This window comes from Callithrix jacchus, chromosome 1, assembly GCF_049354715.1.
Source record: "Callithrix jacchus isolate 240 chromosome 1, calJac240_pri, whole genome shotgun sequence".
Classification (NCBI taxonomy): Eukaryota; Metazoa; Chordata; class Mammalia; order Primates; family Cebidae; genus Callithrix; species Callithrix jacchus.
In genome coordinates, this window is record NC_133502.1 from 218,612,501 (window position 1) to 218,631,541 (window position 19,041).

Genomic DNA, 19,041 nt, shown 5'->3' on the forward strand with positions numbered 1-19,041 from the left:
GAAGGCTGTGGGCAGGAAAATGAGCATTGTTACCACTGATGTGACCCACAAGGTTGCGCCTCCACGGGGACAGTGACAGCTGTGGGTTCCTTGGAAGCCACTGTTGTTTTTTGTAGATCAGTGAGTGGGAGTACTGGTTGGGGGAACCAGGCTCAGACCGAGCCACTCGGTTTGTGGGACTTCAGTTTGCCTTTCTGTGAAATGGCCACAAGGAACCCTGCCTCGTTAACTTCAGAAGGTGGTGGTGGGATCTACTCTGAGACAGCAGTGGGGTGGCTGTGGTCCAGGCCAGCCAGTGCGCCCCTTGGCTGGATGGTGTGCGGGCTGCTGGGGGATGCTGTGTATCCGTGAGGCTCCAGCCAGCTTGGGCCACTTTGGGGCGTGTCTATCTTCTTCCCTGCTTGTACCTTGCTGAGTTGTCACCTTCCCTGGGCTCAGCAGAGAAGCCAAGCCTGGGCCCTCCCTCCCTCCCCTCCCTGACCAGGGCCCTTGTCTCCATTTGGCTGAGGACAGGTGGCCTGTCTGCTCTGAGGCACTCCCATGGGTCCTGTTCTCACTGCCAGAGCTCCTAGCAAGGAATGCTTGCTGGGCTGTGAAATCCAAGGCAAAGCACCGCACTGACTCTTACCCTCCTTCCCCAGCCGGCTTGGCCTGACCATTCCCTTCTATTGCCGTCAGTCTCTCTGGAGCCATTAGAGTCAGCAGGGAAAGAAGGTACAGGAATGAAAGAAGTGGTGGCCATTCTCTTGTCCCAAAACAGGGGCAATGGTCAGACATTTTAGGCTCCTGAAAACCCATCCACACGTCTACCCATACATTCATTCATATATCCCTTCATTATTCATCCACCCAGCTACCCGCCCATCCATCCATCTGTTCAATCATTTGTCCATCCATCCACTCACCCATCCACTTATCATTCATCCCCCATCAAACTGTCCAACCATCCAACCATCCATCCATCCATCCAGCCAACTCCTTCTACCCATCCAGCTATTTATCCATCTATTCATCATTCATTCACTCATCCATTCATCCATCTCTCTGTTCAGCCATCCATCCATCCACCTACCCATCATCCATCCATTCATTCACACCACCCATCCCCCACATCTAACTATCCATCCACCTGTTATCCTTCCACCTATCTGACCATCCATTCATTCATCTATCTATTCATCATTTATCCACCCACCCATCCATTTATCTGTTCAATCATTCCTCCACCCACTGATCCACCCACCCATTTTCCATCCCCCCATCCAACTGTCCATCCATCGATACATTCATTTATCTATGGTCCAAACACGTATCTATCCATTCATCCACCTCTGCTCCTTGTCTGATGTCTGCTCTGTGGATCTATGGGCCCTCTTCTGGCTGCTGTGGACACAGGGACAGCCAGTCTGGTCCCTGACCCAGGGGAGCTCACAGTGGGTGGGAGGACACTTCACCACCCCAATGCTGGGTGACAAGTGCTGTGATTGCCCAGTGGGGCTGGGGTGTGACCTCATAGGCTTCCCATGGTGGTAGAGGATGTGGTTAAGAGGTCTGAGTGAGAGATGAGGCAGGAGAGGCTGTGGGTCCTGCTGGTGCGGCTCCTAAATGCCAGCTAAGGAGTATGGAGGGCCTTTAAAAAAAACCTGAGATCAATTCATATACCATAAAATTCACCCTCTTAAGGCATACGATGTAGTTTTTAGTATAGTCACAAGATTATGCAACCACCAATCTAATTCCAGAACATTTACGTCTCCCTGAAAGAAACCCTGCACCCTCCCCCATGCCCCCGGCACCTGGCGATCACCAATCTTTCTGTGTCTGTAGGTTTTCCTATTCTGGACATTTCATACAAATGGAAACCTAGAATTTGTGGCCTTTCCTGTCCGGCTTCTTTCATTGAGCACCATGTTTTGAAGGTTGACCCACGATATGTCACTCGTCGGACTTCAGTCCTTTTTTTCTCTTTTTTGAGATGGAGTTTTGGTCTTTTACCCAGGCTGGAGTGCAATGTCCTGATCTCGGCTCACCGCAACCTCCGCCTCCTGGGTTCAGGCAATTCTCCTGCCTCAGCCTCCCGAGTAGCTGGGATTACAGGCAGGCGCCACCACGCCCAGCTTTTGTATTTTTAGTAGAGACGGGGTTTCACCATGTTGACTAGGATGGTCTCGATCTCTTGACCTCGTGATCCACCCGCCTCGGCCTCCCACAGTGCTGGGATTACAGGCACGCGCCACCACGCCCGGCCAAAAGTAATAAATTAAAGCAAAAGCATCTCGCGACTGCGCTGCTATGAAGGAAAATGTATGGAAACTTTACGCGGAAACAATTGCTTCCCCCCGAGAGCGGTTCTGCTGCGAACAGAATCTAAGGCAGTCAGCCCTGCGGTGGATGCGGCACTGCCCCTCCCGGCCGAACCGCCCGCGCCGCGCCGCCAGGGGGCGCCCGACACCAACGCACAGCCTCACGCGGCAGAGGGGCGGGGCGGGAGGTGGTGGGGGCGGGGCCTGGACAGGCAGGGGGCGGGGAGAGGCGGGGCCGGGGCGGGAGGAGGTGGGGGCGGGGCCTGGACAGGCAGGGGGCGGGGAGAGGCGGGGCCGGGGCTGGCAGCGGGGTTGGGGGCGGCCCCGGGGGGGCAAAGCCAAGCTCGACCGCCAGGACCCGGCTCTCCCGGCCCTGGTCCACCCTTGCGGTCCCGGCTGCACTCAAACCCGACCCCCTGCACTTTTTCTCCCCGCCCGGCGTAGTGCATACCGTACCTTCCACCGGGAACACGCGGCATCCCTTCCCGGTTCAAGACCCAGTCGAGGCACCATCGCCACCAGGAAGCCTTCCCGAGCCTCAGGCTGAACCAAGGGCTTCCTTTGGGCTCCCACAGGCCCCCTGGCCGCACTGTTACTCTGTATTCTTCTCCTGGGACAGTGGACAATGAGTCACCCCACCAGGATTGGGCTGGGTCACCCACGATCCTAGAATGAGCAGGTGGTGAATGTGTTTCAGGTGAAATAAATCTGGGAGCTGGGAGCCCCCACTCAGCTTACTCAGATAATTGATGGTGAAAGTCCTGTGACCCTTGCTTAGAGTCTGGGACCACATGCTCAGTAAGTCACTGGGTTCCCTGGCTCCTCGCGGAGCCGGTCAGACCCCATCTGTAACTTCTGAGGGCTGAATTTTCCTCCTGCAGAGCCTCAGGCTCTGAAGGTGATCCTTAGCAGGCCAGCTTCCAGCCCGGCTTTTGCATCTGCAGTCCCTCCACCAGGAGGGACTATTCACAGTCTCTGCCTGTTCCCTTGTTCAGCTGGGGTGGGGGACTTGCCATCAACTTGTGAGCCATAATAAACTACTTACAGATGTTTGAAAATTATTTTCTTACAAATAGTAGAGAGGATTCCACGTATCCCTTTAGCAATCTGTCTCACTCATTTGCAACCTTGCAGACTTGGTGGTTTCAGAAAGTCTTGCAAATACTCAGCCTTTCATTTCCTGGGGTCCGGTGCTGACATCAGGCTTACATAGGTACCAGGTGACTGGTTCGGGCAGACGGAAGTGGACTGCCTTTAAATCCCAGCTCCACTTTCCCTGGCTGTGTGACCTTAGGTAAACTACTCAGCCTCTCTGTGCCTCAGTTTCTTCATGTGTAAAGTGAGATGGTGATGTTAGAGCTACTCCTGGGATTCTCAGGCTGACTGAGGAAACGGCACGTGGTGTACTCGGGAGGGTGTGGGGCACGGATGAATGCTCGGTAGGGGCTAACAGTGAGCAATGTTATTAGGCCTTCAGGGTTGCTCAGGGAAGTAGGGGAGAAGGAGCGAACCTGCCTGGCCCATCTTTTCTCACACTCCTCTCATGGAACCCTGGCCCCACGTGGGGATGCACCTGTGTTTGTCCTCCCCCACTCATCGTCCTGACTGAGAACTCCTGGAGGAAGGAGAGGGCTGAATTGTTGGGGCAGGGAGAACGCGGCTACCCTCCTTTCCTGGGAGAGAACTTTTCACTCTGGGGTGGGAGTCCAGGTCCTGATTTGAAGAAGCAGGAGCTCCGAGTGTCAGCTGAGTGGATGAATGAATAAATGCATAGGTCAGGGGTAGTGCCACACCGTGGCTAAGACCAGGGGCGTTGGCTTCCAACAGCCTCAGATCCAAATTCTGGCTCATCAGCCATGGGGACCTTACTACCTGACTGTTCTGAGCTCTGAAATCCTCTTCTGCGCTGCCTATCCCATGCCCAACCTCTGGATGTTTGTGTCTGCCTTAAATCCGTCCATTGAAGCCCCAAGTGCCTGTATTTGGAGATAGGACCTAGAAGGATGTAGTTAAGGTTCAATGAGGTCATGAGGGTGGGGCCATCATAACCGGATTAGTGCCCTCACGTGAGAGAGGTTGTGCTCTCTCGCTTTCGCTCTCCATCTCTCTCTCTCTCTCTCTCTCTCTCTCTCTCTCTCTCTCTCTCTCTCTCTCTCTTTTTTTTTTAAAGACTGAGTCTCAGCCGGACGCGGTGGCTCACGCCTATAATCCCAGCACTTTGGGAGGCTGAGGTGGGTGGATCAGGAGGTCAAGAGATCGAGACCATCCTGGTCAACAAGGTGAAACCCCGTCTCTACTAAAAAAATACAAAACATTAGCTTGGCACGGTGGCATCTGCCTGTAGTCCCAGCTACTCGGGAGGCTGAAGCAGGAGAATTGCTTGAACCCAGGAGGCAGAGGTTGCGGTGAGCCGAGATTGTGCCATTGCACTCCAGTCTGGGTAACAACAGCGAAACTCCATCTCAAAATAAATAAATAAATAAATAAATAAATAAAGACTGACTCTCATTCTGTTACCCAGGCTGGACTGCAGTGGTGCCATCTCAGCTCACCACAACCTTTGCTTCCTTGGTTCAAGCGATTCTCCTGTCTCAGCCTCCCAAGTTGCTGGGACTACAGGCGTGTGCCACCATACCTGGCTAATTTTTTTGGATTTTTAGTAGAGAAGGGGTCTCGCCATGTTGCCTAGGCTGGTCTTGAACTCCTGAGCTCAAGTGATCCTCCCACCTCAGCCTCCCAAAGGGCTGGGATTACAGGCATGAGCCACCAAACCCAGCCAAAAACTGAATTTTTAAATTTAATTTTAATCAACTTTAAACAGCCACATGTGTCTAGGGGCTATAGAGAAAGGAGCAGCTTGGCCAGACAGACTGATTTGAGGTGCAGTGAGAGATCTGCTTCTTCCCAAAAGACACCCCCCGCCCCACCCTGCCCCCCGCCTCGGTGTGTTTCATCCGTTAGTGCAGGTCGTCTGAAGTAAGGTTCCACTAAACTAGCAAATGCTCAGGATTCACTCACCCAGTGCCCTGCCTCATTTAATCCTCACAATTGAATATTGTTGTGTGCATTATCTTATTTAATCCTAGCAGCTGATCCACAAGGGAGAGATTGTCAGCATTTCCACTTGATCTTAGCCAAACGCCGAGAAATGATGGTTATCATTTTCTTTCTTTTCTTTTTTGAGATGGAGTTTCATTCTTGCCGCCCAGGCTGGAGTCCAATGGTGTGATCTTGACTCACCGCTACCTCCACCTCCCAGGTTCAAACAATTCTCCTGCCTCAGCCTCCCGAGTAGCTGGGATTACAGGCATGCACCACCATGCCCAGCTACTTTTTTTTTTTTTTTTTTTTTTTTGTATTTTTAAGAGACAGGGTTTCTCCATGTTGGTCAGGCTGGTCTTGAACTCCCAACCTCAGATGATCTGCCTCCTTGGCTTCCCAAAGTGCTGGAATTACAGGCATGAGCCACTATGCCTGGCCATGGTTATCATTTTCAAATGTGGATACTGTGCAGAGAGGCAAAGCACCCTGCCCAAGGCCACAGAGATGAGTGCTTTGGGCTTAACCTTGATGCCTTTCAGCCTCCCCAGGAAACCGCCCGAGAGAGCTGGAGGCGTTCACAGCCCCTGTGAACAAGTTTGTTAGGACTTGAAGGCTGGTGGCTGACAGGGGTTGAATTTGGACAGGGATGTGAAATAGAGAACTAGTTCTGGAGCTGGGGTTTTTGGCAGAATGTTCCCAAAACAGGAACTAGCAGCCAAAGGAAAATGTCAGAAACGACCAAGTGAGAAGTGTTCCGTGTCTGAGCTGGGAGAGGCAGCAGAGAGGGACTGTGGTTTGATTCACATTTGCGTAAACAAGCACGCCTGCTTGTAGAAGGGGACACTGGGGAACAAATGGGGCAAAAACACAGGTTTTAAGTCGATCCTGGACAGACATGGCGGCTCACGCTTATAATCCCAACACTTTGGGAGGCCAAGGTGGGAAGCGGGCTTGAAATCAGGAGTCTGAGACCAGCCTGGGCAATAAAGCAAGACCCCATGGTGTGTGCCTGTAGTCCCAGCAACTCAGGAGACTGAGGCAGGAGGATCGCTTGAGCCCAGGAGGTTGAGGTTGCAGTGAGCTATGTTTGGGCCACTGTACCCAAGCCTGGGTGACAGAGCGAAACCCTGCCTCTGAAACAATGAAGTAAATGGCTGGACACTTGCTAACACCTGTAATCCCAGCACTTGGGATGCCAAGGTGGGCAGATCACCTGAGGTCAGGAGTTCGAGACCAGCCTGACCAACATGGAGAAACCCCATCTCTACTAAAAATCCAAAGTTAGCCAGGCGTGGTGGCGCATGCCTGTAAACCCAGCTACTCTGGATGCTGAGGCAGGAGAATCGTTTGAACCCAGGAGGCAGAGGTTGTGGTGAGCCAAGATTGCTCCACTACAGTCCAGCCTGGGTAACAGAATGAGACTCAGTCTTGGAAAAAAAAGAGAGAGAGAGGTCTGCCTACTCCTGACAGCAGCCCCAGTACATGAATGCACCGTGCCAGGCAGCAGTGGCAGCATCAGAAAGGAAGAGGCAGGTTCCAGAGTCACTGGGAAGAGCCGTGTGCCCAGCACGCAGTAGGCACTCAACAAACGTCTGTTGAGTAAGTTTGGATTCTACCTGAGAGGGGCCTGAAAGGGAAGAGATGACCCAGAGGAGACAGGACTAGCCCAACAGAGTCCAGGGCAGGGGGTGACACCTGGGGACTGTGGGACCCTGCTGCTGCCCAACACCCCAGTCACAGTGCACACTCACACCCATGACTGCACTTCGTCCCACCCCTCTGCAAGGGGGCCCCTTGAGTATCCCCAACTTCCCGAAAAAGAAACTGAGGGTCAGGACCATCACAGTGAGAGTCCGAGCCAGGGCTGAATGGACTCTTCAGAGAGTCCTGTCATGCACGGCCCCTTGGGGTCACCAAGGAGGGCATGTTCTGCAGGATGGGAAGCTGGACATGTGGGTCTGGAGCTTGGGAGATAGATGGGGGCCCCTTAGAGCAAAGTGGGCATCCTCGTCACAGAGTGAGGGTAGACAGATGAGCACCAGGCAGGGATCACCAGGCAGGGAGCACCAGGCAGGGACTTGGGTTTCTCCACTCGGGTTTTGGTTTCTTGTTGTTTTACTTTTTTTTTTTTTTTTTTTGAGACGGAGTTTCACTCTTGTTACCCAGGCTGGAGTGCAATGGCGCGATCTCGGCTCACCGCAACCTCCGCCTCCTGGGTTCAGGCAATTCTCCTGCCTCAGCTTCCCGAGTAGCTGGGACTACAGGCACGTGCCACCATGCCCAGCTAATTTTTTGTATTTTTAGTAGAGACGGGGTTTCACCGTGTTGACCAGAATGGTCTCGATCTCTTGACCATGTGATCCACCCGCCTCGGCCTCCCAAAGTGCTGGGATTATAGGCATGAGCCACCGCACCCGACCTTCTTCTTGTTTTAAAGTGACCAAATCTCTCATTGGCGTGATGGCTCACACCTGTAATCCCAGCATTTTGGGAGGCTGAGGCAGGTGGATCACCTGAACCCAAGAGTTTGAGACCAGCCTGGGTAACATGGTGAAACCCCATCTCTACAAAAAAAAATATATATATATACAAAAATTAGCTGGGCCTGGTGGTGCATGCCTGTAGTCCCAGCTACACAGAAGGCTGAGGTGGGAGGATCTCTTGAGCCTGGGAGGCAGAGGTTGCAGTGAGCCGAGACGGTGCCACTGCACTCCAGCCTGGGTGACAGAGCGAGACCCCCGTCTTAAAACAAAAATAAAAACAAAACTGTATGGATGAGGAATTGCTTCTTATGGAATAAGCAAAGAAAGAGGCTTTTTTTTTTTTTTTTTGGGACAAAATTTCGCTCTTGTTACCCAGGCTGGAGTGCAATGGCGCAATCTCGGCTCACCGCAACCTCCGCCTCCTGGGTTCAGGCAATTCTCCTGCCTCAGCCTCCTGAGTAGCTGGGATTACAGGCACGCGCCACCATGCCCAGCTAATTTTTTGTATTTTTAGTAGAGACGGGGTTTCACCTTGTTGACCAGGATGGTCTCGATCTCTTGACCTTGTGATCCACCCACCTCGGCCTCCCAAAGTGCTGGGATTACAGGCATGAGCCACCGCGCCCAGCCGAAAGAGGCTTTTTTTTAAAAAAAAAAAAAAACAGGATCTTGCTCTGTCACTCAAGCCGGAGTGCAGTGGTGTGACTAAGGCTCCCTACAGCCTTGACCTCCTGGGTTCAAGTGATTCTCCTGCCTTAGCTTCCCAAGTAGCCGGGACTACAGGCACACCACCACCATTCCTGGCTAATTCTTCATTTTTCATAGAGACAGGGTCTCACTATGTGGCCCAGGCTACTGTCAAACTCCCAAGCACTTCTCCAGCCTGAGTCTCCCAAAGTGCTGGAATTACAGACATGAGCCACTGAGTTTGACCAACAGTGGCTTCCTGAGATGAAATCTACTCCCAGGGGGCTGGGCACGGTGGCTCACCCCTGTGACCCCTGCACTTTGGGAGTCCGAGGTGGGTGGATCACCTGAGGTCAGGACTTTGAGACCAACCTGGTCAACATGGTAAAACCCCATCTCTACTAAAAATACAAACAATTAGCCAGGTGTGGTGGTGCGTGCCTATAATCCCAGCTACTCAGGAGGCTGAGGCAGGAGGATCACTTGAACCCGGGAGGTAGAGGTTACAGTGAGCCACGATCACATCATTGCACTCCAGCCTGGGCAACAAAAGCAAAACTCCGTTTCAAAAAAAAAAAAAAAAAGAAAAATCTGCTCCCACGGAAGATGCCGTGAACATTGTTGAAATGATGAGAAAAGAGTTAGAATATGACATAAACTGAGTTGACAGGGTGTGAGAGGACTGACTCCACTTTTGAAAGAAAGTTGTGCTGTGGATAAAATGCTATCAAACTGCCTTGCATATTAGAGAGAAATCTTTCCCAAAAGGAAGAGATCATCAGTGTGGTAAAAATTATTTGTCTGATTTTAAGAAATTGCTACGACCACCCCAGTTTTCAGCATCCACCACCCTGATCAGTCAGCAGCCGTTAACAAGGCAAAAGCTTCCCGCAGCGAAAAGATCCGGACTTTCTGAAGGCTTAAACGATCACTAGCATTTTTTAGCAATAAAGTATTTTTCATTAAGATATGTACATTGTGGTTTTTAGACATAATATTATTTCACACGTAATAGATTAGAGTACAGTGAAAACAAGTTTTTTTGAGACCGGGTGTCTCTTTGTCATCCAGGATGGAGTGCATTGGTGCAATCATAGCTTGCTACAGCCTCAAACTCCTGGGCTCAAGCGATCTCCCTTCCTCAAACCCCTGAGTAGCTGGGACTACAGGCATGGACCACCACGCCTGGCTAAGGTTTTCATTTTTTGTTCCACTATGTTGCCTAGGCTGGTCTTGAACAGCTGGCCTCAAGTGATCCTTCCATCTCGGCCTCCCAAATTGTTGGGATTACAGTCGTGAGCCAGCACACCCAGCCAGCATGACTTCTATATGTCTGGGAAACCACAAAAAATTATGTGACTCACCTTATTCCAGTATGTGCTTTCTTGTGGTCGCCTGGAACATGCAATGTCTCTGAGGTATGCCTGTACAGAGACACACAGCAGTGATTTCACACTAGTATAAGAGGCTGCGTTTTTCACTGTACAATTTCTTTATCAGTGTATAGAGATCTACCTGGCTATTTTTCCCAGCTGTAGAGTTTTTCTTATATAAACACATCATAGGTCCCCCATGGTGGCTCACACCTATAATCCCAGCACTTTGGGAGGCCGAAGGGGCTGGATCACCTGAGGTCTGGAGTTCGAGACCACCCTGCCAACATGGCGAAACCCTGTCTCTACTAAAAATACAAAAATTAGCCAGGCAGAATGATGGGTGTCTGTAATCCCAGCTACTAGGGAGGCTGAGGCAGAAGGATCTCTTGAACTTGGGAGGCGGAGGTTGCAGTGAGCCAAGATTGTGCCACTGCACTCCAGCCTGGGCAACAGAGAGAGACTCCATCTCAAAATTAGAAAAAATAATACACACGAGGGTTTTTTTGTTTTTATTAAAAAAAAAGATCAAGTGGCAAAAATTCTTTTTTTGCATCACAAATAATGGTGCACCTGGCTGGTATTGATGTTTTGCACATATGCATGACAGCTAGAAGCAAGGTTGTGACAGCTCTCCAGAGGAAGGTGCTGTTAACAGCTGCTATATGTCCTTCCAGTCTTTTTTTTTCCAAGCTGTGACATCGGGACAGAAAAGTACACAAAGAAATACATACACACAGAGGACTAGATCATGGTGTCTGTAGTAATGAAAGCGGAATCGCAGTTGGATTGACAGGTGTTGCCAAGTTGCCTTCCAGAAAGGCCACACCACCGCTTCCCCACTTCTCCACACTCCCTTACACCGGCAAGTGTCAATGGTTTTACCTTTTACCAGCCTAAGTCGGAAAAAGGTTCCAATTTACACCTTTCTGGTTGCCAAGAGGATCGGTCACCTTAGTGTAGTTTATTAGTCGTTAGCATTACTGGTGCTATGCATTGCCTGTTCATGTGATGGGGAATTTCTCTTTTTTTTTTTTTTGTCTTATTGATTTGCAATCAACAATCTATAATCACTCTGGAGATTAACCTTTTGACTGTTAAAAATGTTGCAAATGTATTTCCCACGGTAGGACCTCTCTTCAGCTGAGTTTCCCTAACAATGTTGCTAAATGTATTTCCTACTTAAAATGTTCTCTTCAGCTGAGTTTCCCTAACAATGTTGCAAATGTATTTCCCACGGTAGAACTTTCTCTTCAGCTGAGTTTCCCTAACAATGTTGCTAAATGTATTTCCCACATAGAAGGTTCTCTTCAGCTGAGTTTCCCTAACAATGTTGCTAAATGTATTTCCTACTTAAAATGTTCTCTTCAGCTGAGTTTCCCTAACAATGTTGCAAATGTATTTCCCACGGTAGAACTTTCTCTTCAGCTGAGTTTCCCTAACAATGTTGCTAAATGTATTTCCCACGGTAGAAGGTTCTCTTCAGCTGAGTTTCCCTAACAATGTTGCTAAATGTATTTCCCACGGTAGAACCTTCTCTTGAGCTGTTTCCCTAACAATGTTGCAAATGTATTTCCCACGGTAGAAGGTTCTCTTCAGCTGAGTTTCCCTAACAATGTTGCTAAATGTATTTCCTACTTAGAATGTTCTCTTCAGCTGAGTTTCCCTAACAATGTTGCTAAATGTATTTCCCACATAGAAGGTTCTCTTCATCTGAGTTTCCCTAACAATGTTGCTAAATGTATTTCCCACGGTAGAAACTTCTCTTCAGCTGAGTTTCCCTAACAATGTTGCTAAATGTATTTCCCACGGTAGAACTTTGTCTTCAGCTGAGTTTCCCTAACAATGTTGCTACTTCCTTTTAATTTGCCTTCACCTTAGCAAACATTAAGTATAATGTCATCGTCTCACTTCAAGAAAAAACAAACACTAAGTCCCTAATTTGCTGTCATTTAAAAATGCCAGGTTCTCTTATGTCTGAATATGAAACGTTCATTAAGTTAGCACTTTCTAAAACCATTTCTTTTTTTTTTTCTTCTTCTTTTTTTGAGATGGAGTCTTATGCTGTTGCCAGGCTGGAGGGCAGTGGCATGATCTTGGCTCACCACAACCTTCGCCTCCTGGGTTCAAGCGATTCCCCTGCCTCAGCCTCCCGAGTAGCTGGGACTACAGGTGTGTGCCACCACGACCAGCTAATTTTTTGTATTTTTAGTAGAGACGGGGATTCACCGTGTTAGCCAGCATGGTCTCGATCTCCTGACCTCGAGATCCATCCACCTCAGCCTGCCAAAGTGCTGGGATTACAGGCGTGAACCACCGCGCCTGGCCTTCTTTTATCTTTTTTAAGAAAGGATTTCACTCTGTTCCCTAAGCTGGAGTGCAGCGGTGCAATCACAGCTCACTGCAACCTCAACCTCCTGGGGTAAGTGATCCTCACACTCAGCCTCTAGAATAGCTGGGACCACACGTGTGCACCACCACGCCTGGTCATTTTTATTTCTGTGGAGGCAGGGTCTTGGTGTGTTGCTCAGGGTCGTCTCAAACTCCCAAGCTTAAGTGATTCTCCCACTTCGGTCTCCCAAAGGCACAAGCCATTGTGCCCAGCCCTGAGACCGGGCACAGTTCATTCTTGGTCTCTAATGTACTTATTCTATGAGTGTATTACACTGACCTGATGTACCTAGCAAACTGTGTGCGTGACCTCTTATCCCTTGCAGGACCACAGTGACGTGAGAGGGACAGGGGCTCCTCAGCACCTCTGGTGGCTAAACATATGAAACTGTTGTTGAAGAAACATGTGGGAACTGCCTGCCATTATGTCTGCCTTCTAGCAGGATAGCAGGACCTCACCAAGCGACGGACGTCGCTACTGTGCATATTAATGTACATTCAATGTTGTGTTTTCATGAGAACTTAGTTGTATGATTTTACCTCCTCAGACTAACAATACAACTGATTGGCATCTGAATCTGCACATACGTGATTTCCTGCGGACATGCATATACGCAATGGAGTACTAGTCAGCCATAAAAAAGAATGAGATCCCTTCATTTACAAGAACAGGGATGGAACTGGAGGTCATCATGTTGATTAGAATAATCTAGGCACAGAAAGACAGACTTCGAATGTTCTCACTTATTTGTGTAAGCAAAAAATTGAAATGATTGAACTCATGGAGACAGAGAAAAGAATGCTACTTACCAGGCTGGGTGCAGTGGCTCATGCCTGTAATCCCCACGCTTTGGGAAGCCAAGGTGGGCAGATCACTTGAGCCCAGGAGTTCGAGACCAGCCTGGGCAACATGGCAAAACCCTGTCTCTATCAAAAAACAGCAACGATAAAAATTACCCAGGCAGGGTGGTGCACCCCTATAGTCCCAGCTACCCAGGAGGCTGAGGTGGGAGGATCACTTGAGCTTGGGAGGTTGAGGCTGCGGTGAGTGAGAGGGCACCACCACTGCACTTCAACCTGGGCAACAGAGCAAGACCATGTCTCAAAAAAAAAAAAAAAAAAAAAAAAGAGAGAGAAATAGAAATTTAAAAATAGTGTAATTGGATTGCCTGTAACACAAAAAAAGGATAAACGCTTAAGGTGATGGATACCCCATTTACCATTACACATTATATATCTGTATCAAGATATATCAGCCGGGCCCGGTGGCTCAAGCCTGGAATCCCAGCATCTTGGGACCAAGGCAGGGGGATCACCTGAGGTCAGGAGTTCGAGACCAGCCTGGCCAACATGGTAAAACATCATCTTTACTAAAAATACGAAAATTAGCTGGGAGTGGTGGTGGGTGCCTGTAGTCCCAGCTACTCGGAAGGCTGAGGTGGGAGAATCACCTAAACCCAGGACATGGATGTTACAGTGAGCCAAGATTGCACCATTGCACTCCGGCCTGGGTGACAAGAATGAAACTCCATCTCAAAAATGAAAACAAAAACAAATCTCATGTACCCTACACTATGTACCCACAAAAATTAAAAAGAAAATTTCCTGCTGCGTTTCCTGAAATGTCCGGGATGAGAAGTTGGCAGTTAATAGATAAGAACAGCTTCCGTAAGATGTAAAACTGCCATTAGCTTAATTTTCTTAAGGTCACTCAGGAAAACCGTATTTGGCACCACTGTCTTGCCACCATCGTCACCAGCGATGAGCTTAACGTGAGGACGTGGCAGCTGTAACTGCAATGATTGCCTTGAAGGCAAGTTGTGAACGGCGTTTCTTGGAGAGTTGGTTTTCTAGAGCAACGTGGAAAGCTTCAGCTGACGAATGCAGAGGTGTCCGGGGCTGTGGAGAGCCTCTCTTTGCAGCTGCCTGCTGACCATGCCAGTACCAGCCTGCCTGTCACCTTGGCCATCACAGTTGAAGCCACGAATAGGTCCATTGGACGAGGTTGCTAACTGCAAGGCAATGGGGCTCCCACCTCCTCACCACCGTGCTTACAGCTTGCTGAGCTGTCCCGTGCGTGCAGCTCCTTGGGTGCCCAGACGGCAGCTTCACGTAGGTCATTTAATCATCAGATGAGGAGGCTGAAGCTCGGAGTGGTTAAGTGACCTGCCTGGTCAGTGGAAGAGCGTAAATGCAAAGCCCCCCAGTCTGTGCCCTTCTCTCCTGGCCCCATTCTACTCCTCCCTGTGCACTGATGATTCTTTCCCTGCCCAGTGTGCTCCTTGGCATATTCACTTGGACTTTCCTCTTTTTTTTTTTTTTTTCGAGACAGAGTCTCACTCTGTTGCTTACGCTGGAGTGCAGTGATGCGATCTTGGGTCACCGCAACCTCCGCCTCCTGGGTTCAAGGGATTCTCCTGCCTCAGCCTCCCAAGTAGCTGGGATTACAGGCACATGCCACCACACCTGGCTTTTATATTTTTAGTAGAGACGGGTTTTCACCGTGTTGGCCAGGCTGGTCTCAAACTCCTGACCTCAGGTGATCCACCCACCTCTGCCTCCCAAATGCTGGGATTAGTCATGAGCCACCATGACTGGCCATTATGTATGGGTTTTTCGGTTTTTTTGAGACGGAGTTTCGATCTTGTTGCCCAGGCTGGAATGCATTGGTGTGATCTTGGCTCACCACAACCTCTGCCTCCCAGATTCAAGTGATTCTCCTGCCTCAGCCTTCCAAGTAGCTGGGATTACAGGCATGTGCCACCATGTCCGAATAAATTCATTTGTATTTTTAGTAGAGACAAAGTCTCTCCATGTTGGTCCGGCTGGTCCTAAACTCCTGACCTCAGGTGATCCGCCCGCCTCAGCCTCACAAAGTGCTGGGATTACAGGCGTTATTACTGTGCCCAGCCTATGTATGTATTTTTTAAAAGACAGTCTTGCTCTGTCACTCAGGCTGGAGTGCAGTGACACAGTCATGGCTTACCGCAGCCTTGAATTCCTAGGGGTTCAAATGATCCTTCCACCTCTGCCTCCTGAGTAGCTCAGACTACAGGCACACACCACCACACCCAACTTTTAAAAAGGTTTTGCAAGGTCAGGCACGGTGGCTCACGCCTGTAATCCCAGCACTTTGGGAGGCCAAGTTAGGTGGATCGCCTGAGGTCAGGAGTTCAAGACCAGCCTGGCCAACATGGCAAAACCTTGTCTCCACTAAAAATACAAAAAAAAAAAAAAAAAAAGTAGCTGGGTGTGGTGGCACATGCCTATAATCCCAGCTGCTTGGGAGCCTGAGGCACAAGAATTACTTGAACCCGGACGGTGGAGGTTGCAATGAACCAAGACCGCGCCACTACACTCCAGCCTAGGCAACAGAGCAAGACTCCACCTCAAAAAAAAAAAAAAATTAAAAAGAAGTTTTGTCTCTCACCATGTTACCCAGGCTGGTCTGGAGCTCCTGGGCTCCCGTGATCCTCCTGCCTTAGCCTCCAAAAGTCCTTGGGATTACAGGTGGAAGGTATCATGCCCAGCCTGGATGTTGTTTATTTTGTAATTACTACGTACATAAAAGAGCACAAATCCTAAATACGCTGCCTGTTGGATTTTCACCAAGTGGACACACCTGTGTAATCACACCCAGCTCAAGAAACAGAACATTACCAACATTGCAGACGCTCCCAGCCATTAGTCCCAGCTGCACCCCAAGGATAGCCACATACCTGGCCCTTAACAGCACGGATTTGATGCACCTGGTTTTTGAACTTTATGTAAAGGTACAGTGTGCCTATCTCTTTTGTTCAACATTATGTAAAATTCACCCATATTGTACATGTTATTTTATACTTTTCGCTCTTTTTCCCCCCCAGAGACAGGGTCTCCCTACGTTGCCCAGGCTGGTCTTGAACTCCTGGGCTCAGGTGATCCTCCTGCCTCAACTTCCCAAAGTGCTGTGATTATAGGTGTGAGCCACCACACCCAGCACATTCTCGTTGCTTTTGTCCCATGTGTGAATATGCCACAAACAATCTATCCATTCCACTGTTGATGGGCATTTGGGTTATGAGATATTATGTCTAATATTTGCTGGATGCTCTGTCCCCAGGACATCTGTACTTCTGACAGACTGGGTACAAATCTGGGAGACGCCCAGGCATTTATCCTGATTTAAGGCCGAGGAAACCTGACACCCAAAGAGACTTGAGCAATTTGGCGAAGGACCTGGAATAACTAGATTTGAATCCAGCTCTTCACATCATACCGCAGCATTACCTCCCAGATGAATTCAGAAAGCGCATTGAGCTAAAACTGTTGGCCAGGCGCGGTGCCTCACACCTGTAATCACTCTCAGCACTGTGGTAGGCTGGGGTGGGTGCATCACTTGAGGTCAGGAGTTTGAGACCAGCCTGGGCAACGTAGGGAGACCAATGTGGCCAATGTGGTGAAACTCCGTCTCCACGAAAAATACAAAAAAAAAAAAAAAAAAAAAAAAAAAATTAGCTGAGCATGGTAGTTTGCTTCTATAGCTGCAGCTAATTGGGAGGAGAGGCAAAGAATCACTTGAACCTGGGTGGTGGAGGTTGCAGTGAGCCAGATCATGCTACTGCACTCCATCCTGGGTGACAGCAAGACCCTGTCTCAAACAAGACAAAACTCTCTTTGCCTCTCAGGTACTCCGATTAGGTGTAAAGGAGAGTAGGAGTCTCTGTTCTAACTCTACATGTTATATGTAGACTCTGGCGATGATTTCAAGCCTCCGGACACCATCAGGTAAATTTGTGCCCTGCTGGACTTTTGTGGAGTTGACGGTCTTCCGACATCACCACCGGTTCTAACAGCTTAGAGACAGTGCCCGGCCTGCGGCAACTCACTTCCGACACCAACCACCCACGGTGATGAGCATCAGCTCCACAGCTTTCAGAATACGAGCCCTGAAAAAAAATAATAAATAAATAAAAATAAAAGAATATGGGCCCTAATAAGACTTCCCCACTGCAGACGCCACCCACAAGCAGGGTCCCCAGGACATCTGCACCTCTGACAGACTGAGTAAACGTCGGGAAGATTCCCGGGGACCCCATCAGGCTTCATAGTTCGCTAGAATGACTCAGAACTCAGGAAAGCACTACACATACAGTTACAGTTCAATTACAAAGGATACAGCAAGAACAGCAGAGTAAGGAGCCACGTGGGGAGAGGCCTCGGAGGTCCTGGATGGGGACCGTCCCTGCCCTCTCCCTGTGGAATCGGGATGCAGCGCCCTCCAGGCACACTGATGTGCTGACCAATCTGGAAGCTCCACCGGGCTTGGGGTTGCACCGTCTAGGCACGACTGATCCATGATTGGCCACTGGAATGCACATGCTCTACAGCCCCCCTGCCTCTGCGGAGTTCCAGCTGGATCAAACCCCAGCCCTCCAAGCACATGATTGGTCTTCCTAGGGCCAGCCCCATCCTGAACCCTCTGCCTTTGGCATACACTCAGGTTGTTTCAAAGGGGCCCACGGATAACAAAGACATTCCTATTGCTGAGAAAATTCTGAAGATTTAGAGATTCCCTCCCACAAATTGTTTATTATACAATATTGTGTCTCGTAGGGTTTGTCCTGTCATGGCACCGCCCTGGTGTCATTTTCTCTAACAGAAGTGCCTGAGCCTCACTCAGTGGCCGTGGTTATGCTTGTTGTTTTTGGCCAACCTGCCTCCCCACCCAAATTCACCTGTGGAATTCTCAGCCCCAGTACCTCACTACGTGATTGTACGTACTTAGAGACAGGGGCTTTAAAGAGGTAAGGTAAGGCCAGGCGCGGTGACTCACGCCTGTAATCCTAGCACTCTGGGAGTCTGAGGCGGGCAGATCATGAGGTCAGAAGTTCGAGACCAGCCTGACCAACATGGTGAAACCCCGTCTCTATAAAAATATAAAAATTAGCCGGGTGTGGTGGCGCACACCTATAATCTCAGCTACTCGAGAGGCTGAGGCAGGAGAATTGCTTGAACCCAGGAGGCAGAGGTTGCAGTGAGCCAAAATCATGCCACCGTACTCCAGCCTGGGTGACAGAAGGGGACTCTGACTCAAAAAAAAAAGTAGACAAGAATATTAATACAATTATTAATGTATTCCATACATTCAAAAGTTAATTATAGACATAGGACACATATTAAAAAAAAAAAAAACCAAATCCAACTTCTAGAACCAAAAACCACAATGTCTGAGGTGACCTCACATGTGTATAACTGGAGTCCCTGAAGGAAAGGAAGACATTTTAAAAGCTCAGCTTTGCGCAGTGGCGGTATCCTAGCCAGTGAGGTTTATCCAAGGTGCGATTATTGCTTATTGAAAACTTTTCCCAATACCTCGCCGCAAGGACTTGAAATATAGTCGGCATTGGCAATTTCTGACAGTCTCTATGGAGACTGAATAAAAAAAAAATTTAAACTAAAAAAAAATGATAGAAATTTTCCTAACTTGATGAAACTACGGAAGTCACAGATCCAAGAAAATCAATGAGGGCTAAATATAAGAAACACGAATAAAATGACACCAAGGCATACTATAATGAATTTGCCTAAAAACCAATGATAAAGAGAAAATTCTATTCCATGTAAAAGACACCTTTCCAAATTAAGGGTAAAGGTTTCTTTTGCAGACAAAAGCTGGAAGAATTTTCACCAGAAGACCCATATGAAAAGGGCACCGAAGGAATAAAGATATCATAAATAGTAACTGTGGTAATTATGTGAGATATTTTCGCTGGGCTCAAT

General features: G+C 49.1%; 1 protein-coding gene and 1 non-coding gene across 2 annotated transcripts in view; both read left to right on the forward strand.

Moving 5' to 3' along the window:
• Positions 1–1,417, forward strand: part of LOC144578751 (uncharacterized) — a 10,989-nt gene extending 9,572 nt beyond the window's left edge. The window contains exon 6 of the mRNA XM_078346503.1: positions 1,396–1,417. Coding sequence (XP_078202629.1) covers positions 1,396–1,417 — 22 coding nt within the window. The remainder of the gene's footprint in view (positions 1–1,395) is intronic.
• Positions 1,418–18,552: 17,135 nt separating this feature from the next.
• LOC118147946 (U4 spliceosomal RNA) lies at positions 18,553–18,693 on the forward strand. The gene has a single exon (XR_004734653.1). It is a non-coding gene; the product is annotated as a U4 spliceosomal RNA (small nuclear RNA).
• The last annotated feature ends 348 nt before the right edge of the window (positions 18,694–19,041 follow it).